Source organism: Spermophilus citellus, assembly GCF_964194105.1.
Source record: "Spermophilus citellus genome assembly, chromosome: 4".
Classification (NCBI taxonomy): Eukaryota; Metazoa; Chordata; class Mammalia; order Rodentia; family Sciuridae; genus Spermophilus; species Spermophilus citellus.
In genome coordinates, this window is record NC_138185.1 from 143,496,390 (window position 1) to 143,521,635 (window position 25,246).

The 25,246-nt window shown below is 33.7% G+C and overlaps 1 protein-coding gene across 4 annotated transcripts in view; it reads left to right on the plus strand.

The window, feature by feature from the left end:
• AQR (aquarius intron-binding spliceosomal factor) overlaps positions 1 to 25,246 on the plus strand; it is a 109,723-nt gene that overhangs the window by 61,973 nt on the left and 22,504 nt on the right. For 3 of the 4 annotated variants that reach the window (XM_081288689.1, XM_081288690.1, XM_081288692.1), the window contains 10 exons: positions 3,701 to 3,868; positions 5,396 to 5,565; positions 9,281 to 9,522; positions 12,695 to 12,838; positions 13,799 to 13,868; positions 14,717 to 14,827; positions 17,249 to 17,358; positions 19,761 to 19,896; positions 21,737 to 21,946; positions 23,712 to 23,849. In XM_081288689.1, coding sequence (XP_081144815.1) covers positions 3,701 to 3,868; positions 5,396 to 5,565; positions 9,281 to 9,522; positions 12,695 to 12,838; positions 13,799 to 13,868; positions 14,717 to 14,827; positions 17,249 to 17,358; positions 19,761 to 19,896; positions 21,737 to 21,946; positions 23,712 to 23,849 — 1,499 coding nt within the window. The remainder of the gene's footprint in view (positions 1 to 3,700; positions 3,869 to 5,395; positions 5,566 to 9,280; positions 9,523 to 12,694; positions 12,839 to 13,798; positions 13,869 to 14,716; positions 14,828 to 17,248; positions 17,359 to 19,760; positions 19,897 to 21,736; positions 21,947 to 23,711; positions 23,850 to 25,246) is intronic. The other variant, XM_081288691.1, reaches the window with a different exon arrangement.

Consider the following 25,246-nt stretch of genomic DNA (forward strand, 5'->3'; position numbering starts at 1 on the left):
TATACTTTGTGAAGAATAAAGATTAAGAAAGGAGTTTGGGGAAAGGAAATACAGTGAAATAACTCAAAAAGAAATAATAGTTTATTTTCACCAAAGTGAGGAAGGCAGATTTTCAAAAAAAATCAGTGAAATCAAATTTATTCAAAGGTACAAACATAACATTTATAGAGAAATGAAACCAGTGATTTTTCCCTGTTTTTTACTAGGCAAGATTTTAGGGATCAGAGTTCTATGTCACAATTCTTTCCAGAGGCAGACATGTACAAAGTTAGCAAGTCAGAATTAAAACATCACTAACACCTGTGCCAGAAGTGGCTCATGAGCTGATTTTTAATTGGCACTTTTATATTTTCCCCCCAGCTGTCTGTGAGCCTCTTACTTGCTGCCCTGTTGTGAGAAATAGTAGCCAGTAGGTTTAATCTCCTGCTACCTTCTTTGCATGCCAGAAAGAAAAGGATACTCCCTTAATGGATCAGTTTTCAGAAATTATTGCTCCCTACATAGCTGTCAACATATGGAACATATGATATATTTATCAAGGAATTCAGCAATGAAGCTGGCCAAATGTTTAACAAATGGCTAATCTAGTGAGTATAGTTTGTGACAGATTGTTTTTTTGACTCCTGTATCCTTTAAAAGAGTTCCAGTCTGTTGTAATACACATCTAGAATGACTTGCACCTTAATTATTGCTGAACCTTGAGAAAGACATTAAGTTGGTGGAGAAACTTAAGGAGATATAAACACTTCTTCTACACAGAGTGTATCCCTGTGAATAGTAATGTTTGGGATTCCCCCACCCCCCACCACCAGGAATTGAATTCAGGGACACTCGACTGCTGAGCCACATCCCAGCTTTATTTTGTATTTTATTTAGAAACAGGGTCTCACTGAGTTGCTTAGCCCCTCACCATTGCTGAGGCTGTCTTTGAACTCATGATCTTCCTGCCTCAGCCTCCTGAGCTGCTGGAATTACAGATGTGCACCACCGTACCTGGCCAATGGTTGGGAATTTTAAGTTTTTTTCATAGGCATTTATAAATGACAGGTGACCCATATGCATTACAATGTTAAGGGGGAGGAAAGGGTGTTTTACTCAGAAACTCCTATTTCCCCCTTGGCAGTTGCTATCAGAAACCTGAAATAGATTTTTCTTTTTTATTTCCTCCTCCCCTCCCTCCCTTCTTTCCATCCTTGCTGTCTTTGTATTTCAATCAGTCTTTCTGTTTTTCTTTTTAAAATAGGCCTTTGGTAGAATGATAAATAGTGGGTATATGTTGATGAGTAAGCAATAGAGTATTTAGGGATTAGTGATTCATATTATGGAATATTGTGGTAAGAAAATGCATTTTTTTTATAGACCAGGGTTCAGACTTAGCTCCTATATTGATCACATAAGGGATAACCAGGTAGGAAATTGTAGCAAAAAATGAGAGAGAGGCCCTGCAAATATTAATGAATGTTGTCTTATACAAATAGAGAATAGTTTGAAGTTTTCAAAATAGAAATCATGAAACATTCATCTTGTCCCTTCAAGAAAATTTGAAACTCAGGTCCTTATCATTTTTATTACCTACATTTAAAATTAAGAAGGCAGAATTAATGAAACTGAAGGCTGGGTTTGCTCTAGAAAGCACAGCCAGGAGAGGGTGGATACAAATGATTAAAAAGAGACAGGTAGTTGAGCTCATTATAATGTAGGTTTTAAGAAAGGTACATCTACTATTTATCTTAGATCACAGGGGAATAATCTGCTCTTGAAAGGAACAGATAGTCATACCTTAGTAATGCTAAAAATTGACCTCTACATTAGGAGAGACTTGTCAAAGCCTCTTCTTTGTCTCTTAGACTTGTAAGTTTTGATGGGTTGTGCAGATTAGAAGTCATGGCAGTACTATAACACAGATAGTAGAATGGTTTGCTTTGTTCTCATTGCATATCCTGCTTCTTTGCATAGAATGTCAGAATTTTCTAAGTGTTTCTAGCTTTATCCACACTTGCACATGCTACAAAGGAAAATTAGTTCCAATACTATTAGCCACACATCATATTGGTGATTTAATTTAGTTGTATATCTTCTTACCAATGTTTTGAGCAAGCAAACTATTTAAATTTACAGTTATGTATATAGTGGCTAACAAAAATGGATCAGGGGACTGGGGTTGTGGCTCAGTAGTAAAATGCTTGCCTAGCATGTGTGAGGCACTGGGTTCGATTCTCAGCACCATATATAAATGAATAAATAAAATAACGGTCCATTGACAACTAAAAAAATATTTTTAAAAAATGGATCAGAAAAGCAATGACAATTAAATCGCTTAACATTACACGTTATGTGGTATAGTCCCTGTCATGTAGTATCTGTGTTTTTTAAAAAATTTTGTGTATGTATGTGTGTGTGTGTGTGTGTGTATAGATAGATAGATCGATAGATAGCCTTTATTTTTATGTGATGCTGAGGATCAAACCCAGTGCCTCACATGTGCAAGGCAAGCACTCTTACCACCAAGCTACAACCCTAGGCAATAGAGCTAGGAAGTCTTTTTTCTTTTCTTTCTTTCTTTTTTTTTTTTTTTTTTTTGTATTGGGAATTGAACCCAGAAACACTTTACCACCACAGAGCTATATCCCCCACCCGAGTCTTTCTTTAGAAACAGGGTCTCATTAAGTTGCTTAGGTCCTTGCTGAGTTGCTGAAACTGGCTTCAAACTTTAGATATTTCTGCCTTGGCCTCCTGAGTCACTGGGATTATGGGCATGCACCACCATGCCTGGCTGGAAAGTCATTTGAGTCTATTATTTGATCTGATGGCTGAGAAACTTTGAACTTTGACACAAATCTCTTTTTTTTTGTTTGTTTGGTGCGCACGCGCGCGTGCATGCGTGCGTGTGTGTGTGTGTGTGTGTGTGTGTGTGTGTGTGTTACCAGATATTAATCTCAGGGGCATTCTATCACTGAGCCACATCCCTAGCCCTACTTTTGTATTTTATTTAGAGACAGGGTCTCACTGCGTACTTAGCACCTCACTTTTTGCTGAGGCTGGCATTGAACTCGAGATTCTCCTACCTGAGCCACTGGGATTACCATGCCTGGCTCAAATCTTCTAGTTTTTGACATTCACTTACAAAAGTGTTCACTATTTGCATCTAAATCTATATATATTTAACCATATTTCTCATGGTATTATCTGTAAACAATCTTTTTGTGCCTTGATGAATTATTCTTGATTGACCTGTTTTAATGCAATACAGTTAGGCTGTATTTGGAATGACACTGATAGGTGGCTTAAATTGATGTTAGAAACCTACTTTAAAAAAAAGAAACCTGCTAAATATGATGCATATGAGTTATATGGCAACCACATTTTTGGTTATTTACTAAGAATGTTAAAAATAAGAATGATGATGAGCATCCAATTTTGGAGTATGACTTAAAAGGCTTATTCAGTAATGAATTCATGATATAAAAGTTTCTAATTTAATATAAAAGAAGTTTCAATATAATTATTGCTGTGAGATATTAAGTATTAAAAATTATAGGAAAACTCATAATTGTATACAATGCAAATATGATCATTGGTCACCCTTAATATTTAAATTGTTTTTTAATATCTGTTCCTTATAAAAGGTTGAGAATTTGCCAACAAAAGACTAAAACAATGAAGTTCTAAAAAATAAAAATGTCTTTTTATGTTTTACTAGGTCTTCGTAAACATGATGTATGTTTTCTAATTACTGTGCGTCCCACAAAACCTTATGGCACAAAGTTTGACCGGAGAAGACCATTCATCGAGCAGGTTGGCCTGGTTTATGTCAGAGGCTGTGAAATCCAGGGCATGCTGGATGATAAAGGGCGTGTCATTGAGGATGGTACGGTGGTCTGTCTCTTTGAAATTGTGTGTACAGAATAAGTTTCTTTGCCTTTTTTCTTTTTGCTTCTTAAGTAAAATTCTTAGTTGTGTACATACTAATTCAACTTAAAGAGTATATAAAGGATATGTAAGGTACCTACTTCAAAGTTTTAGAAATAAGTACTATGGTTCAAATCTTCTGTGTTAGATGTAAAATATTACCCCATAAATATGCACAATTATGTGTCAAGTATTTTTGTAAAAGTTTCTGTGTTAGATACTGGAAAGGATAGGATCTTTTTGAAATCACATTTATTCAAAACTATCATTTTATAATATTTTACACTATTGCTTTGAAAAATTCCTAAACAATTCTTGTAATTGTTAAAGCTTTTTTTATATTCAGTGATATATTTATCTAATTGTTTTCTTAAGTTTTACTGTGTTGATGCATTACAGTAATGGTTCTCAACTGGAAACAATACTGCTCGGCAGTTGGAAATATGTAGTGATACAAAAATTGTCAAATGACTAGGGTAAGGGTGGTTAATGACAGGCTGTTGGCATTTTGTGGGTGAGGTCTAGGGATGTTAAACAGAATTATTGTATAAACAGAATGACCCTGCCTGAGATGACAGCATATTATCACTTAAAAACTGCTTTACAGGGTTAGTCACCTCTTATATGCTTATCACTAATTGTTCCTTTGAATTCTTTCTTCTGTTGTCCTAACTTCCTTTATAAAAAATACCTCTTAAATTATGAGTACTCCTGAGACTAATGTTTATTTTACAACTTGGTTGATAAAGTTCCCTTAAAACTTAAATCAGCTTCTATCATCTGTGATTTTGAGATCACATCACTGCTAAACTGCTGCTGTCTGGGCTATTCATCTCTAGAATAGAAGGAAATGGAGACTGGGTAGAATAAACATAAGGCTACATAATGGAACTACAATTTGAGGTCTAAGACCCCAAAAGAGGAGAGAAGGCAAAGGGACAAAAAGAAGCATTTGGGCTTTCAGCCATTAATACCCCATTTTTCTGTATATATAAAATTTTCTTTTATTCTGGTAATAGTAGACAGAATGTAGAAGATTGAGGAGAGTGATCAGCCTCTGTCAAATTAGGAATAGAGAAATTATCCCTTAAATCTCTTAAGTATGAAATTTAATTACTCTGAAAATATTTATGAGTACTTACTGTATGTAAAGCCCTAGTAGGAGCTCTGAGTGACTGACAAGATAAGTTCTTTGATTTCTAAGAGCTCCAATATTAGTTGGGGATATATACAAATAGTTGCAGTTCACAGCATTGCATCGTAAATATTATGTGACTTGAAAGGAATCATAAGAATCTATAGAGAAAGGAGAAAATGCTTTCAGCTTCTTGGAATATGAAGTGGATAAGTAGAGGGCATTTCAGTGAGAAGAATGGTTAGAGTTAAGTCTGGATGGTTTATCCAATTTTTTTTTTCCTAGAAAAGAAATACTGTTAACTTACTTCAGTATTTGAAAAGTATTTAACAAACTTTTAAAAATGTTTAGGACCTGAACCCAGACCCAATCTTAGAGGAGAATCAAGAACATTTAGAGTATTTTTGGATCCAAACCAGTATCAACAGGATATGACCAATACTATACAAAATGGAGCAGAAGATGTATATGAAACTTTCAATATAATAATGAGGAGAAAACCAAAGGAAAATAACTTTAAGGTATTGTTTTGGCTATATAACTAAAAGTACTTATGTCACAATTTAAATAATCTTAAGACAAAATGCATTAATGTTGGGTATAAAAGATTTAAGCAAATAATGATCACTTTAATTTTATTCTAAATAATATTCTTAAATTCTTAACATTGATTAAATATAATAATTTAAGGAAATTAATTTGTTAAATCTGTTTTGTTTTTTGAGAAATAAAAAACTTAAAATATGAATGGAGGTTTTTTTCAAAAGGTCACCCTGTTGTCTATCTTTTTTTAATATTAGGTACTCAGTTTATATCCCAGGATGAAGTGAAGAAAACTGTTTACTTATTTACTAGAATTTCTCTTTTAAATCAAAAGTAGATGTACATCCAAATGTGGAACTCCAAGGCTCTGAATTACTCTGATATATAATATATCTGTACTTTATTCATTAGGGGCAAGGAGAGATTTAGGGACTTATGATTTTACTTTTATAATTTTGTGGGGAGAAGAGTTTAAGGAAGATTTTTTTAATTATTATTTGAAACTATATTATAAACCTTAAACATTGAGCATGTCTAGCATTTGATAACATCTAGATTTTGTGGAAAGTGCTCTTCTTTCCTCTGTACCCCAAAAATGCAGAGTTTCTTGTACATTCCTATTACTTTATTACCTCTTCTTACCCATTGTTATGAAAACAAACCAGAAACCTGTCAAATAAAGAAACTTTCTCACTATAAAAATAAAAGAACCATCTCTCCCTATTGTTGAAGACAAGAACAGTGGAGATATTCTTGATTTCTTTTTGTTTAAACTACACATGCAATCCATCAATAATTTGATTAGCTTACTACCTCCACTGATGCCATGTCTAAACACCTTCAATTCTCCCATCCCTGTACCATTCTTTTTTTTTTATTATTGGTTATTCACATTACAAAGCTCTTGACATATCATATTTCATACATTAGATTGAAGTGGGTTATGAACCCCCAATTTTACCCCAAATGCAGATTGCAGAATCACATCGGTTACACATCCACAATTTTACATAATGCCCTATTAGTAATTGTTGTATTCTGCTACCTTTCCTATCCCCTACTATCCCCCCTCCCCTCCCCTCCCATCTTCTCTCTCTACCTCATCTACTGTAATTCATTTCTCTCCTTGTTTATTTTCCCATTCCCCTCACAACCTCTTATATGTAATTTTGTATAGCAATGAGGGTCTCCCTGTACCATTCTTGTGAGATACTTCCATTCCACTATTCCACTATTCTCCACCTAGTAGCTGAATAAGCTGAATAATCCTTTTAAAATGTAAATTATACTTTGGTTCCCCTTTTCAACATTCTTTAATGTTTCCTGTCATTTAGGAAATTCTTACCATAATTCAGAAGGCCTTGCCATATATGTCCTCTGGCTTCCTCTCTTATTTTCTTTTATCTCTTATTCACTAAATAAAAGCCACACCATTTTTTCCTTTCTTTTTTTTTTTTCTTTTTTTTTTTTTTTGGCTGTTCCTTAATAATCCAAGATTGCACATAGTGTTCCCTCTCCATAGACGGTCTTTCTTGGTATTTGCATGTTTTTTTCCTTAATTGCACATGAACAACTGAGGTTAAATGCCAACTGGTAAGAGAAGCCTTCATGGCAACCTTACTTGAAGTAGGTAAGATTACCTACTTATCCCTTCTCAGTATTCTCTATCCTATTAGCTCTATTTTTTTTTCAAACTCCTTGACATACCTGATAATTATATATTTACTAATCTGACTTCACTGTTAGATGGCAAGATTATGAGGGCAAGATCTTTGTCTTTCAACATAATCTTAACACCTAGAGCTATGCCTGGTATATAGTATGTGCTTAACAAATATTTTTTGAGTGAATGAAGGGCAGTCTCACATTTAGTCAGTTTTCAGTAAATGAATCTCAATCACTTTACTTTAAACAAAAAATCCTTTCCTATATGTATTTATTTAATGCTTATAAAGATGAATAAAACACAACTTATACCTTTAGAGAGCTTAACTACTAACAAGGGAAATTAGAAATATAAACAAATAACTACCGTGAAAGATTAGAAGGTGCCAAAAGCCATAAGAAGGGTACACATGAAGGTATCAGGGAGTTTAGAAGAGACATCGAGCTTCTGATCAAAAAAGGGGGAACTTTCCCAAAGCTTGCCTGTTTGGGGAAAGAAAGAATACTTTTTTGTATCTTGGGTGTTTTCTTGTTTACCTGAGCAGCATCCCACATTTCCTTCTTTCTTTTCCAGTTCCTACAGCCTATTCTGATCTGGATATTTCACTTCTTCCTAGACAGTTGTATGTGTCTCTTCCCTAGTTTCCTCATAATTACCTGTATTTCATACCTTTCCTCCTATTCTTAACTCTGATCATTTTAGTCTTGCTTCTCAGAACATTTCTGTGACTTTCTATTAATGATGACATAAATCAGAGTGCTTCAGAAATTCTTTACTTGAGCTAAATTAAAGTGCCACTGTCCTTCATGAAACCTTTTCTAATGTTAAAAGTCTCCCCTGCATCCATATCTCTCATCCACTATGAACTATATTCTTCTTGTATTTTGTAATATTCTTTACTGTTGGCCACATCCTGCTGCTTTGTTCTTGCCAAGTTTGGTCTTTTGTTTAAATCAGGGTATATGTATAGTGAAGGACATATTTTATCTCCCTGCTAGAATTACAATTTCCTTACAGGGCAGAGCTTTCATCTTATTCATCAGTGTTATATGAACATACTCATTAATCTGTCTGTATATCCATGCATGTATCCCATATTCAAACTGTTCTAGGTCCCTCCTACTCTGAAAATTATATTTTAGTTGGGAGTTAAACAAATGACAAACAAGTAATGAAGTATATGAACCAAGAGAATTTCAGATAGTGAAAAAGGCAAGTATATAAAACCAGGCACTAAGATTAACATAGTCTATCCTGTGATTTTTTAAATTGGGTTTTGTAGCAATTACCATTTAAAACAACATTGATTTGGTTATTTTATTCTTTGAAATTAATAGCCTCATCTCCTAATTTCTATATGTAGGATAGATTACTTTGTTGAGGTGATTTTTATAAGAATCTGCCTTGGCTTTTGGTAATTCCTTTTGACAGTATATATGTATTAGCTACTATAATAACTTTTTGTTGTAGTTCTGATTCTTTATTCTGTAATTTTACTTGACATTTTCTTAATTTTTATAATTTTGCTTACTTTATTGTTATTTCTCGCCATGCTAATTTTAGTATTTCTGAGTTGTGATGTGTTTCATGATTTAGGCATACACTAATGTGCTCTAGTTTTATGTGACTTTAACATAAGAACTCTGGATTATAAGAGAAGAAGACTGCAGGAGTTTCTAAGGAAGCATTTTCTTTGGTTCTGTAATGTTTTCATGCTATTGGGTTGACATGAGTCTGATTTTTATCCTACTCAATAGGAGTTAAGTGGTAAATTCATTTATGTCATTCTAAGTGAACTCAATGGATAAACTGTTCTAAGTTTGGTCTTTTGTTTAAATCAGGGTATGGTATCAGCTGAAAATATAGCTGTTGATTCAGTCTAGCCAAGCACCTGTCAGCAGAAAATAGCTTCTTGCCCTGAAACACTTGGGAATTCTGGATTAGTGCAGCCAGCTCTGCATTCCAGTGAAGTGCAAATGTTTGAGATGTCTTATTGACACAATCCTTTTCTGTCCTTTTACTGACAGGCTGTGCTGGAGACTATTCGAAACCTGATGAATACTGATTGTGTGGTACCTGACTGGCTGCATGATATCATTTTAGGTTATGGGGACCCAAGTAGTGCCCATTATTCAAAAATGCCCAATCAGATTGCTACCCTTGATTTCAATGATACATTTCTCTCCATTGAACATTTAAAAGCCAGCTTTCCTGGTCATAATGTTAAAGTAACTGTGGATGACCCAGCTCTACAGATACCCCCTTTCAGGTAAAGTCAGACCTAGATGTACTCCTTTCAAGCCTTCTGTAGTCTGTCTGTGATGGGCCATCAGCACCAATGGCTAAAGTGAATTTTAAGTTATTTTATCAGGTTTTTGTTTTGACAGCCCCTACATATAATCACTGAAATAAGTTATTATATTTTACTCTTAGGGCAGAAGCTATTTTAAAACCACAATTAAAGTAGCTTCATGTCTTATTAAAAAAAAAAAATCAGTAAAAGGACTAGAGATATAGCTCAGTTTGTATAGTGCTTGCTTCACATGCACAAGGCCCTGCATTTGGTCCCCAGCACCACAAAACAAAAGCAAAAACAAAAATCAGTAAATGTGTGTTGTCTGGAGAAAATGAAATATAGTGTCTGATGAAATATTTCTTTGCATTTTACATATAATCTGATATATTTTCTTCTTTTGGGGGGGGGGGCAGTGGTGGGGATTGAACTCAGGGCCTCACATATGCTAAGCAAGCACTTCACTACTGAGCCATAGCCCTAGTCCCCTTAATCTGATATATTTTCTAATTAATACACATAGCCATCTGATGTTGAACTTTATTTTGACTTTAGGAAATTCTTTTTTTCTTTTACCCTTGCTTGCTTTCACAGATTTTAAATACAGGTTGAGTATCATTTATTTAAATGCTTGGAACCAGAATTATTTTAGATTTCAGAGTTTTTCAGACTTAGGGATATTTTCATAGATTTACTGGTTGAGTATTCTTAATCTGAAAATCTAAAATGTCAAATGTTTCAAAATCCAGAACATTTTTTCTATATGTTTTATTGGTGTATTATAGTTGTAGATAATGGAGGGGTTTTATGCATTCATATGTGCACACAGTATAACAATAGAATTTGGCTAGTATCATTCTCCACGATTTTTCCTTTTCCTCCTCTTTTCTCTCTTCCTGATCTCTTTCCTCTACTCTATTGTTCCTCCCTTCGGTTTTCATGAGACCCTTGCCCCTAATTTTCTTTTTTTTTTCTTCTCTAGCTTTCACATATGAGGAAAAAAAAAATATGACCCTTGATCTCTGAGTTTGGCTTATTTCACTTAACCTAATGATCTCAAGTTCCGTCCATTTTTCTGCAAATTACATAATTTCGTTTTTCTTTATGACAATAAAACTCCATTGTGCATATATACTACATTTTCGTTATTCATCTATTGACAGACCTAGGCGGTTTCATAGTTTGATTATTGTGAACTGTTCTGCATGGGTATATATTATCACTACAGTATGATGACTTTGATTCTTTAGGATAAATACCAAGGAGTGACATAGTTGGTCATATGGTAGTTCCATTTCTAGTCTTTTGAGGAACCTTCATACTGATTTCCATAGTGATTGTACTTACTTACACTCCAACCAACTGTATAAAAGTGTTTCTTTTTCTCCACATCCTATTGAGCATATATTATTGTTTGTATTCTTGATGACTGTCATTCTAATCGGAGTGAGATAAAATCTTAATGTATTTTTTATTTGCTTTTCCCAGTTGCTAAAGATGTTGATTTTTTCATGTATTTGTGGCCATTTGAATTTTTTTTTGATCAGTGTCTGTTTAATTTGTTTGCCCATTTATTAATTAGATAATTTGTGTTTTTGATGTTGGGTTCTTCTGAGTTCTTCATCTATTTTGAATATCAGTCCTCAATCAGAAGAGTAGCTAGCAAAGACGAAATTTGAAACTTTTTTGAGTGTCATCTCAGTGCTTAAAAAATTTCATATTTGGGAGCATTTCAGATTTTGCATAATATTAGAGATACTCAACCTGTATTCAAAATATAGTTGTATTAAATGTTAAAGTTTGAGTAGAAAAATAGAATGAAGTACCTACAGCACTTGGTTGCTGATCCCTGAATTCTTCATATGGATTAGAGGCAAAGGACTCAGATAGTATGGGTGGTATTCCTGGGTTTGCTTACTTTCTTGTTTGTTTGGGTTTTTTTTTAATAATTTTTTTTAGTTGTTGATAGACCTTTATTTTATTTATTTTTTTATGTGGTGCTGAGTTTCGAACCCAGTGCCTCACACATGATAGACAAGCGCTCTACCACTGAGCCACAACCCCAGCCCTGGGCTTACTTTCTTAGTTGGACATTATAATGCACAGCTTTCAGTTGAATGTTAAATTAAATATAATAATTAAACATTTAAAAATATATCCTTTGTAACACCCAAACCTTGTCTATCGCCATACTTCCTAATTCTGTTAATGACAAAAGTTATTGTTCCAGTCACCATCTTAAAATCTCAGCATTATTTTTTTAAATGTTTACTTTAATAATTCCTGACCCATAGAGTAGCTTCTGCTATAGAGATAGTTTTTTCAAATGTCATTCCTTACTACTACATCTCTAGGCCCTCGGTCCTTGTGGTGGTGGTGGTGTCTTTCCTACCTCTCTCTCTCCACTTAAACTATTAAATGCCTCACTACTAGAGCTACTCACTCCCTAACTAAGAAAAATGATTGCTCTTTTTGCTTAACAAATAAGGCTGACCCCCTTAGCTTCCTACTAATTCTTAGCAGTTTCTGGTACTGTCTATTTTTTAAGGTTTTGAAGAAAGATTGAAAAAACTGCATGTAGATAATTCACTTTTTAGTTTAATTTTTGAAAGTTCATTGGACTTTCCTCCCTATGGAGAGTCACCTTCACCCCCAGGCTAAGAACCTCTGCCTAAAAAGCTAGATGTTCTAGAAGGGTCATAACTAAGCTAAAGATGCACATCTGTCCTTTACTTTTCTCTGTTTCACCCCACATTCCAGCAAAATTAGGCTGCTTGTACTTGACCTCTGCTGTTACTTCTTTCTTCCAGTAGTATCTTCCCTTTCCATTTTCAGATATCTAAATTCTTTGAGACTCAACTGCTTCCTGTCCCTTATAGTGCATATGGCGTAAATATGGCGTAAATAATTTTCTGTTTCTTTGATCTCTCAAAATTGGATGACTTTTTCCTAATCTGAAGACTTATTTTTTAACATCGCATTTTAATGCTTATGAATTTACTTTTGTTCAGCTTATACAAATAATAAGCTCCCTTAAGCCAAAAATGTTTTTTACTCATCTGATTATTCTCCATATAAGTCATGCACAAGATAGGTACTTAATAAATCCTTTTTAATTATAAATCGAACAAAGGTTTTGGTCTTGTAGGATAACTTTTCCAGTAAGAAGTGGAAAGGGGAAGAAAAGGAAAGATGCAGATGAAGATGAAGACACTGAAGAGGCAAAAACCTTAATTGTTGAACCTCATGTTATTCCTAATAGGGGACCTTATCCTTATAACCAACCCAAACGGTAATTTTACTACTTATTCTAAGTATTGTAAATTCGCTGTTTCAGTTGGGTTACTGTTTTTATTTTAACTTAATTCATTCAATCGTTCATTCATTCAGTTTTCGGATTACTGGGGATTAAGGCCAAAGATGTTCTACCACTGCTCTAACTTCCAAGCCCTTTTTATTTTTTTTACTTTGAGACAGGATCTCACTAAATTGCCAACGTTGGCCCCAAACTTTCAATCCTCCTGCCTTAGCCTCCTGAGTTGCTGGGCTCACAGGCAGGCAACACTAGACTTGGCTTTCTTATACTTTTAAAACCTTAAGATACTTTAGTTTCTGGACCCTCTTTCCTTTTATTTTGGTAACCAACTGAATAGCTCAGACATTTTAGGCTACTCTATAATAATATTTCAGAAAGGAACATGTTCAGGTACTCTGAGAATGAAATGCTACTACACAGGGTTACCTTAATTTGAGTAGAGTTCTTATTTCATGACCCTGTGTTACTTAGAGCAGTAGCCCTAGTGCAAGTGTCCCGTAACTAAAAAAGTGGCATAATATTAGGGAACAGCAACTTTTGCAGGACAAAACAGGTCTGAAATGGACTAAATGTATCAAAAAGTAATTGCACGCCTGTAATCCCTACAGAGAGGGAGGCTGAGACAGGAGGATCAAGAGTTCAAAGCCAACCTCAGCAATGGCGAGGCGCTAAGCAACTCAGTGAGACCCTGACTCTAAATAAAATACAAAATAGAGCTGGGGATATGGCTTAGTGGTCAAGTGAGTGCCCCCGAGTTCAATCCTAGGTACCACCTCAAAAAATTTTATTCTTTTACTTGGAGGTGGACTATGAAAATGTAAAGAGATTGACAGAACAAAGGCAAATACAGAATAGACTTTTGGTCCTTGTTTTTCCAAATGTATACTAAATATCATCTATTTCTAACCAACTTTTTATTGACCCTTTTATTTACAGTAATACTATTCAGTTCACTCATACACAGATAGAGGCTATCCGTGCTGGAATGCAGCCTGGGCTCACTATGGTAAGAGAATTACTATTACATATGTTGTTATCTGAATTTAGACCAGGTTTTTTTAGTGAGCACAAATTTTTAATGTATTCTTCGTGTGGTTTCAAGGTTTTTTGGTTTTTTTTGTAAATGGATACAACACCTTTATTTCACTTATTTTTGTATGTGGTGCTGAGGATGGAACCCAGGGCCTCGAATGTAGGAGGCGAGCACTCTACCTCTGAGCCCCAACCCCTGCCCCAGCCCCAGGTGTTTTGTTTTTACTTTTTTAATTTACTAAGATTCGTCTCTGGTCTAGGATATGATCTGTCTTGGTGACTATTCCTATGTACTTGAAATGAATGTATATTAAGTTCTTTTCTATCCTTATTGATTTTTTGTCTATTGAAACAGTAATTTCTGTTGATTACTGGGAGAAGAATATTGACATCTTCAACTATAATTGTGAATCTGTTTCTCCTTTCATTTCTGTTAATTTTTGCCTAATGTATTTTGAAGCTTTGTAGATGGGAACATACCTCAAGGCTGTTATGTCATCTTGGTGAATTGACCCTTGTATTATTATGTAATGTCTCTATCACTGGCAATTATCTTTGCTCTAAAGTCCACTTTGTCTGGTGATAATATGATCATGCATCTTTCTTTTGATTAGTGTTCATGTGATATTTCTTTTTCATCACTTATAAACCGCCTATTTTTTGTTCTCAGGTTTATTGACTCTTCAACTCTGCCCTATTATGATATTGAATCCATCCAATGAATTTTTAATTTGTTATTTAATCATTCAGTTCTAGTGTATGGTAATGTGATAATTTAGTATTTGATTTATATTATGTATTCATCTTCTTCCCTTCTCCAAGGTTGTGGGCCCACCTGGTACAGGAAAAACAGATGTGGCAGTACAGATCATATCCAACATCTACCACAATTTCCCAGAGCAGAGAACTCTAATTGTTACTCATTCCAATCAGGTAAGTGTGTGCAAGTGTATATGTGTGCGCATTTGTATGTATGCATGTGCACACTACTGCTTTTACTTCTTTGATTGAATTTATTTATCTCTTCAGTTTCTAACCCTTACCAGTAGCATTTTTCTTCATTTAGAAGAATGAGTATTTCTAAAAGATTAAGATCTACAATATATTTTTTTCTTAATTTTTTTTAATTGTAGATGAACACAATACCTTTATTTTATTTATTTATTTTTATGTGGTGCTAAGGATCAAACCCAGTGACTCACACATGCCAGACAAGCACTCTACCCCTGAGCCACAATCCCAGCCCAAGGCCTACAATATATTAATGCTAAATTGAATTTAAAATCTTTGTGAAGTGTACATGTTAATATCCTTATTACATTGAAGCCGTGTGTGCGCTCCTGGTCCTTCTGAAGCAGTCAGAAATGAGTAAGAACAAATTATACTTATTAACTCTGGAGCAAAATATAGATAGGCAATTCTGAGAATATTCTAAAATATACTGATTTTACATGGTCCTCTAATCCTTCAAAAATACTTAGTGGTGACTTCATTTGGCCCATCTTCAGAAGATTTGATCTACAAAGAAGTTCAGAGTTTGGGGAATGTCAATCTTTTCATTTAATCTACAATTTTATTTATTTATTTTTAGCAATGCTCTCCAGTTCATTCACCCATGTTTTTATGTGTAGTGTTTTCAAAGTCTATGAGTACTGTTGGCTTGTTGTACAATATGGTGAATTTATACAGGGGAGTTGTCTTGGGGAATTGATTTGGACTACATCTTGATAAAGGAAACAGAAAAAATTATGGAAAGTAATTTCTTCCACTTAATAAAATATAGTCTGTAATAATTATACTTATCTGAATTCTTAGAATGAACAAATAATAAGTCATAAGTTTTTAGCATAGTATTTTTTACTATTTTGCCCTACTTTGATATGACTTTCTACAATGTTCTTTTTTTTTTTTTTTTTTTTTTTTAAAGAGAGAGAGGAGAGAGAGAGAGAGAGAGAGAGAATTTTTTTTTTAATATTTATTTTTTAGTTCTCGGCGGACACAACATCTTTGTTGGTATGTGGTGCTGAGGATCGAACCCGGGCCGCACGCATGCCAGGCGAGCGCGCTACCGCTTGAGCCACATCCCCAGCCCTCTACAATGTTCTTTATTTATGATTGACATATAGCACAATCATAGAGAAGGTTAATTTGCAAAAATACCCAAAGAATTCATTGTTTTCTAAGGGCCTCTATTGATTATTTTTCCTTGAATTAACTTTTTTTTTTTTTTTGGTTAAGTCTTCATTTGCATGTGTATTTCAAGTAGTTTCTTCAATATCCTTCTGATTCACAATGGAATAGTTTTTCTGAGATCATAATTTTTTTCTTTTTTTCTTTTTTTTTTTTTTTTTTTGCACTCTAAATCTATGTGATTCCTGACTAAGGGAAGCAAGTAATGCCCATCTATTCTGATGTTTTCTGTGGTCCTCAGTTTTGAATAGTTGAGTATCAAAAGTTAGGGTAGTGGGAAATTTTTCTGAAAATTTGCTTTATCTCTTCAGTTTCTGAACTCACTGGAATATTGATAGTAAAGGATATCTGTATTTAAATTATGGAACTTGGATGTTTACGAGATTAGATGTTGACTTGATGGGGTAGGGTTGGAGTTGGATTTGTGATAAAGGAGAGATGTTCGAATGGGGCCAATTTTTAAATGATGTCTTTATTAGTGTATTTTTCCAGTCTGTGAAACTTTTGCCTTTCTGCAAAACTTTATAACTACAGAGGTTTAGATAATGAATATTAGGATTTGAAGAACTTCTAAATATGAATATTTCACAGGTAGAAAGAAGTGACTTCCAAATGGCTTTCATCAGAATAGTTTATGATAAATGAGCACTCTGCTTATTGTAAAGAGAAATTAAGACTTTCAGCTTAAGATTTGAATGATACATTTTACATTTCTCTATTGTAGTCTACCTATACACACTGCCTTCTCACTGTCCTTTTCTGGCTGTGAAAACTTTTTTGGTTCTCTGCAGCCTTGTAAATGCTGTGAGTGAAATGAAACTCAGTATGGTGAATTATTTTAGGACTTATTACAACTTGGAGGAAATAGCACTACTGAACCAATCCTTTCTCTTTTCAGAAATTAGAAGCTCAGTTTTCATGGGTGGATGGTTTTTATTGTTTCCAGTTATTCATTTGGCTAAGTGTACATATATGGCAATATCAGAAATCAATAAAAGTATTATTTTGTTTTAATTATAAATGGCTTAGTATAAGACCTTTTTCCTTCTGTTTAGATTGTGATCCTTATAATACTCTGTCATTCTAAATGTTAGTTTCTGTTATTTTTAAAGATATCTACTGAGTCTTTGAAACTGACATCATCGTTTTTGCTTTATTCTCTAGGCCCTGAACCAGTTGTTTGAGAAAATCATGGCGTTAGACATTGATGAGCGCCACCTGCTACGTCTTGGTCATGGAGAAGAAGAGCTGGAGACAGAGAAAGATTTCAGCAGGTAAGCAAAAGGTGGTGAATTTTGAAACACTGTACCAAAGAATATTTATCTTTTTCTCCTCCTTTATTAAAGACACACCAAGAGCAAAGAGCCACGAATGATCAAATGTAATTTTGAAATTTTTAGTATAACCCACTTAGACTATATATTGTTTATGCCATGTTTTCAGGTATACAGTGATTTCTGTGAAGAGGATTATCGTGTTTATCTTTATAAAATTGTGAATTGCCATTTGTTTTCTATTTAGTGAAGTAATTTTTAATGTTGCCAGTTTAAAACTGTTCAACTCTAGATGATTCTTTTTTCATATTTCATCTTGACATTTAATTTACATTTTTTTAGGTACCAATTAAGAGGTTGATTTTTTTAGAGAAGTGTAAATTAATAGTTTAGTGATAGTGTAAGTTTGGGGGCTTATTGCCAGTTTAGTTGTACTTTATGATTAATATTATATACTATAAGTTGACTAAAATTTTTCAGATTAAATTTCTACATGTTTTTCTTCATTTTCATTTTTTTCTTCAAAGTTGTAACTCATTCATATGTTATTTATGACTCATACTTAAATTTATGTTTAAAGCACAATTTCAGATAATAATAGCTGAACATATTTAATATGTTGGCTATTGATCATACACATTAAAAGAGTACTATATTAATGCTTCATGTCTATTCTGAGTTCTTAATATTACAGAGATCACCAAATATTTAGCTCATAAAAAGTCAGTGTGTTACACAGTACAATATGCCATAAATCATCAGCTCTATTGCTGATATTTCCTGAAGTTTTCCATAGTATTTTCTCATGTTAAAGCTAACTTGAGAAAATGATTAGACTTTAAGATCTAATAATTGAGTTCAGTGAACATGAAGAAGCACAAGTTAAGCTCTGTGTCTTATTAGCATGTGTGTGCTTATACATTTGAGCATATATTCTCTTTGTCATAATTAAAAAGAAAAATGATCGTTCTACAAAAAAAAAGTAATATCACTTTTTCTAAAGAAAAAATATTTAAAACCTGGTAATGTAGTATAGGGGCGGTTACCTTTCATAATTATATTCTCTCAAAATAACTTTCTGTTAATCTTTTCTTAATAATCAGGCTATTTGAAATTTTTTATTTTTCTTTTTTAAAAAACAATTTGTAGTCTCTTTTTTAAGTATACTTATAGAATAATTGTGCAGATAGTACAGAGTTTCACTGTATATTGGTTTTTTTTTTTTTTTTTTTTTTTTGGCACTGGTGATTAAACCCAGGGGCACTCAACTACTAAGCCACATCCCCATCCCTATTTTGTATTTTATTTAGAGAGAGGGTCTCACTGAGTTGCTTATTGCCCTGCTTTTGCTGGGCTGGCTTTGAACTCTGATCCTCCTGTCTCAGCCCCCCGAGCAGCTGGGATTACAGGCATGTGCCACCTCGCCCGGCTGTGTTTTGCTTTTTTAAGTTTAATGTTATGTCACAAGAATTAGGATTTTATTATTAGGTCTAAATACTCCTAATTTTTTTCTCATTACCAAAGTGTTTATTTTAGAAAAAAATTTAAACTATAGACAAGCAAACAGAAAAAGTTGCCTCTCATGATGTTTCTATCCTTCTAAGTGGAAAAATTCTTCAAATCATAGACCGTGTCTTATATCTCTTTTCTACTCTTCATCATTCCTGGCTGCCTCAAAGATGAATTTCTGGATTATGGAGCATCTAGGAATATGACTTCTTCCTTTGCCTGTTCTTTAAATATGTGAATAACAATGATTAGACTGTTTCAGTCTTGTTTTAAGCATTGAAGAGTTAACGGGAGATACTTTGTCATTATGGAAAGAGTATATATCAACTTTGAGGTCTAATTTTGGTTCCACTACTTTGTTTCTTAACTCTCTTTGGACAGAATACTCCCCAAACATCTATATTCTTATTAATTCAGCAAATATTTAGGAAGCTGATAGGTTTGGGTGCCAAGCTATATGTTAGGATATGTAGATGATCAAATATATTTTCTAATTACTTCTTAAAGCTTTTGAAAGTAATCTAATCTCCCAACATGATAATGCAAAACAGTGCCATTCAAAGCTATTTATCTGTAAACTGTTAGTGGTCTAGCACCAGAATGCTCTGTACTCCCTTCCTTGTTGAAATTTTATTTGGGGCAGGGGAGAGATAGCTGAACTAATTGATTTACCCTCCACACAAACCCAAATCACACTGGACCTAGGTATACTTTACTTGGTATGAGGTAATCTACCACCTAAATAACTACCACCTAAATACAAATTGTTTTCTACTGTTTTTTCTCTTTGTCTGTTTATAGTTCTATTATTATTTTCTTTAATTTCTTGGACAGTTTCCTTCCAAGTCTCTTCATTATAGAGTTTTGTCTTTTTACCTAATTGAAATGTTTAGGTATGGAAGAGTTAATTATGTCTTGGCTCGAAGAATAGAACTTTTAGAAGAAGTCAAACGGCTACAGAAGAGTCTGGGCGTTCCAGGAGATGCCTCATATACTTGTGAAACCGCAGGTTATTTCTTCTTATATCAGGTAATATGTTAAAGGGTTTTAAATTATAATTAATTATAATATGGTCCCCAGTTGAAAATTGGAATGGATCCCTAATATTCTTCTTGAACGCTTATTTTGTTTTTCTTGAGTAGATTAAAATATGTGGTACTGCCAGAGCTATATTTATAAATGTTAAGTATTTGTATTTTTTATTATTTTCAGTTTTTCTTTGCTAAATAACTTTGGTTGATGACTCATTCAGTGGAAGGCCAGTGTTGGCAAGCTTTAAATTTTTTCTTTCTTGCCTTTACAAAGTTTCACGCCTCTCTCTCTCCTCCCTCCCTTTCCCCCCCTCTTATTACTATAGAAATCTAACTACATTTTCTAGCCTCCCAGTGGTAACAAAGTACAGTTCTATAATTTTATTATCTCATTAATCAACTAATGAAGGAAAACATATTTTTCTTTCAGATCTCCCAAAATAAATTATGTCTTAGAACTAATTACACAATGGGACTGTAAATTAAAATTTCTGTTGACTTCAGTTTAATGGCATGCTATTACTTTTATCAAGGTTAATATTTTTTGAGTATAAAAACCAGTGAGAAATAGTCAAATAAGATAAATAAAAATAAACTTTATTAATTGGGTTGCTAATAATTCTAAATGTATTGACAATCTAATAATGAATATTTTATATGTAATTTATTTATTCTCTTTATACTAATACATTTTAGATACAAATCATAACATTGAAATATGAAAGAATGGGCTCATGCTCATTCTGAGGAGATGGACAAGCCAGTTGATGCATTCAAAATGAGCAGATTTCATGGTTTCTTGAAAAGCAAGGAAAACATGCACTGTCTTGCAAAGAGGTTTACACTAGACTTAGACTGTTTAGAATTTTGAAGAATGGAAAAAAGATCATGCTTAAATGCCTATTTGACAGGAAAAAAATCACTTGTCTCTCAGTAAAAACTACTTTTAAAAATAGAAATAATGGGGGCTGGGATTGTGGCTCAGTGATAGAGCGCTCGCCTAGCATGCATGAGGCACTAGGTTTGATCCTCAGTACCACATAAAAATAAAAAATAAAGATATTGTGTCCACCTAAAACTAAAAAATAAATATTTTTTTTAAAAAATAGAAATAATGTATAAATTTTGAAAAGGTGAACTTGAAGTTTCACAGTGTAGATCAACAGTTTGCAGCATAAAAGAATTATATCAGGAAAGCTTTTCACAGGGTCAGTTTCTAAGCCCTGTCCTAAAAGCATTCAATAGGGGTGGGAATTGTGTTTTTTGGTTTTTTTTTGTTTTTTTTTTTTTAGCTCCTCAGATATTCTGCATAAGGACTACACTTTGAGAAACACTAAAATTATAACAGAAAAAGACCTGGGAGAATTATAAAAATTGAAGTTAAGTAGAAACTGGCTGGTAGGTGCGTAGCTGACAGTATACAAGGATGTAATTGAACTGTATCACATAAGTCATAAAGTGTGCTTTCAAATATATACTCAATCAGAAGTTCTTTATAAATGTTCTAAAGAGATTTGGGGAAAAAATATAAAGGTTTAAGAGAGAGTATACCTGCCCTCCATTCTTTTCCTGTCCTCAAGGCCTGAAATGACTTTGAGTTTCTTTCCAGTTTCTACATTTTTTATTAAAGATCCTTTTTATCTCCTCAAATTCTAAGGTTACTTTTTTTGAAAGAAGAGTAATCTATCAGTGACTTGGAGGAAAAATAGTTATATTGGGCCAAAGACTGCATTTATTCCCTTTATCCTAGCAGATCTTATTTTTACTAGATTTATTTTTAGTTTTATCATTTAAAACATATTCCTTGCAAAATAAATCTCAAGTCCTTTTTCCTACAGGTAATGTCTCGTTGGGAAGAATATATCAGTAAAGTGAAAAATAAAGGTAGTACATTACCAGATGTTATGGAAATCTCCACTTTCTTCCCTTTCCATGAATATTTTGCAAATGCTCCTCAACCCATTTTTAAAGGCAGATCTTATGAAGAAGATATGGAAATTGCTGAAGGATGTTTCAGACATATTAAGAAAATCTTTACTCAGCTTGAGGTAAAGATTTTAATTTTCCTTTAAAGATTCTTAATTTTGTTAGTGTTTTGTTTAATGAAGTAAATGTGGAATATTCAGATGTTACAAGTCAGATTGTTACTTTTAAGTAAAATTATTAAAAACACATTTATAATTTTGTTCAATAAATAAGCAAAAATTAAGATGAATCATATCCTCATTCTGTTTTTTTTTTTGGTATAAAGATATTAGTTCTTAAGAAAGAAATGCTTTCACCAATATCCCCACATCCCTCCACACCCCCACACCCCACCTCACCCCACCCCCATTTTGGTGTTGGAGATTTAACCCAGGGCCTCAACACGTTCAAGGCAAGCAGTTGAGCTACACCCCCAGCCCCAACAATAGTTCTTTGAGAATTTGAGACTACCACATGGCCATTCTTAGTTTCTCAAACCTCTTGATCAATAGGCAAAAAGTGAGATTTCAGTGTTAGCTGGGACAATTGATCATGGTATTAAAATGAAATAAGAATCATCAGTACACAGAAGAAACAGAGAAGAGTACATCTAGAACCCAGGGTCCCCTGGAATGTCTTTCTATAGCAACATCATTGGAAAAAGACAGCAATTATATAAAATATGTTGGGCTGGGGATGTGGCTCAAGCGGTAGCGTGTTCGCCTGGCATGCGCGGGGCGCTGGGTTCGATCCTCAGCACCACATAAAAATAAAATAAAGATGCTGTGTCCACTGAAAACTAAAAAATAGATATTAAAAAAAATTCTCTCTCTCTCTCTTTAAAAAATATGTTAATAATTAAAATTTTAAACCTGCAAAGTGGTGTTTTATTTTATTTATGATTCAGTAAACACAAAGTCAAAGTGAAGAACATACTCAATTCATAACAGTAGCTGCCTTAAGAAGGAGTGGGAAGACTGGTACCTTACCTGTATCAGTAATGTTTAAATTATTAAAGAAATAAGGTAAAAATATTAAAACAGTTTGATAAAGTATGGGTAACTTGATATTGGGTACTCTGCCTGGGCCTGTTTGCTCCTCGCACCCTCTATTGTCTGTCTTCAACCTCTACCATGGTTGAGGGTCAGGCTGATCTTTGTAGGTTTCATGTCCCAGCTGCCTATGTCAACTGACTTAAGACTGTTTAGCCACATCCTGAGAGATGGGGCAGGAGTTTAGAAAAGGGAGAAGCCAAGGTATTTTTTTCTTCAGTTACCTCTGCCTAGTGTTTCATCTCCTCCATGACTGCTGGATTGGCCCATTGTGGTTCCCACTTATTTTGTGACCCTAGTCGCTGAGCTCTGCTCTCACCACTTTTTTACCTTTTATCCTCCCTAGGCTAGAAGAGGCAGGGACTTCTTGCTCTTCTCAGTCTCTGGGTTATTGTATTCCCTTGATGGGTTTTCAGCTCATTTGTCATCTGTATAATGAGTTTATTGCTTCAGTTCCTTTCATTGTAAATACTTGAAGTAGTTTATTTGTAAGAGGAACCTTGAATAATGCAGGTACAATGATAATTGTTATTTTATTCAGTTTTCTTGTTTATATTGTAAATATTTTACTTTATGCATACACACACATAAATCAGTCCAGTTGTAGCTTGATTGTCAGCTATTATTTGAACTCAATTGGTACATAAATAATAAGAAACAGAATTATGATTCATTAGTCTTAGTTTATGAGATATTCATATTAATTTCTCAAGAATCAACTGATTGGATTCTTTAGTTTTATGCATAGCCTGTTTGTTACCCTAAAGTAATCTTTCACTCATCCCCTCTCTTGTAGGAATTCAGAGCCTCTGAACTGCTCCGCAGTGGACTGGACAGATCTAAATACCTGTTAGTAAAGGAAGCCAAAATCATTGCCATGACCTGTACTCATGCTGCCTTAAAACGACATGACTTGGTAAAGTTAGGTTTCAAGGTAAAGATTTACATTTAGTTCCTTACTTCATCATCTACTCAATTGTTAGTTTTTTGGTTTTTTTTCCCTTGGATATTGGCTCATTTCTATGAAAGTTCTCATTTATAGTTTCTTTAAAATGTCTCTTTTAATGTGAATGATAATATCCCATGTTTATATGATTAGTGAACTTAAATCTAATTTTTCTAAGTCTGGTTATTAGTATTTTGTCTACTAATTAGCGTAATCATGTGGTTGCTTAACCAGATTCTCATACTTATTAAAAGTTTTATTTATTTATTTTGTACTGGGGATTGAACACCCAGGGGCACTTAACCACTGGCGTATCCTCAGCCCTTTTTATGTTTTATTTAGAGCTAGGGCCTCACTAAGTTGTTTAGACTGGCTTTGAAATTGTGATCTTCCTAACTCAGTCTTCTAAGCTGCTGGGTTTACAGGCCTGCGCCACATTGCCTGGCAAGATTTTTTTATTTTTTATTTTTTTGAAATATTTATGTTTTATTATATTTATGTTTTTATTATTATTATATCCCATCTGATTCAAATGTATGATATGTCAAGGTCATTGTACTGTCATGTGTAACTAATAAATAAAAAAAAAGAAAGAAAGAAATGTTTGTTTTAGTTGTAGATGGACACAATACCTTTATTTTATTTATTTTTATGTGGTACTGAGGATTGAACTCAGGGCCTCACACTTGCTAGGCAAGTGCTCTACTGTTGAGCCACAACCCCAACCCCAAGACCTTATTTTTGAAAAATCTCCAAACAGAACTAAAAGCTCTAAGTAACATGTTATAGTGTTTGTTAGTTGCAACACATTTATATACTTACATTATTCAAATACTGAATATATATCTAATACAGTTATTTGTTGATTCCATAAATAAAAAGCTTTCCATATGAGGATAGGGAATACTCTTATAATAGACTGTAAAATAAAATGTTAAAAATTATTATGTGACAAAGACAAAAGGACAGCATGATAGCTTGTTAACCTGTGACTGAATTGAAGTACAGTGTAATGATGGAGCCAAAAATTTGAATTTGCAGACTCTTTATGACTTTGATAGTGATATTTACCTAAACTCCAATTTAATACAAATCATTTAACTTTCCTGCAATTTGTTTGTCTGTTGAAAATAGGTTTGTGTACTGGTTTGAACCAAAGTTAGTCGTTCATTTGTTTATGAAAGGGACGATTTTAAGATATATGATCTCATTGAAAGATAGTGCTAAATAAATTCAAGGTGATAGAATTGTTGTTATCTGGAGGAGAGGTTCTTCAGTGCAAGGTAGGACAAATATGACAATTTATTAAAAAGTAGTGTGAACTTACCCCAGGGGTGTGAAGTTACCCTTTTGCAAGTTATTAGTGAGAAGTTTTCACCTGAATA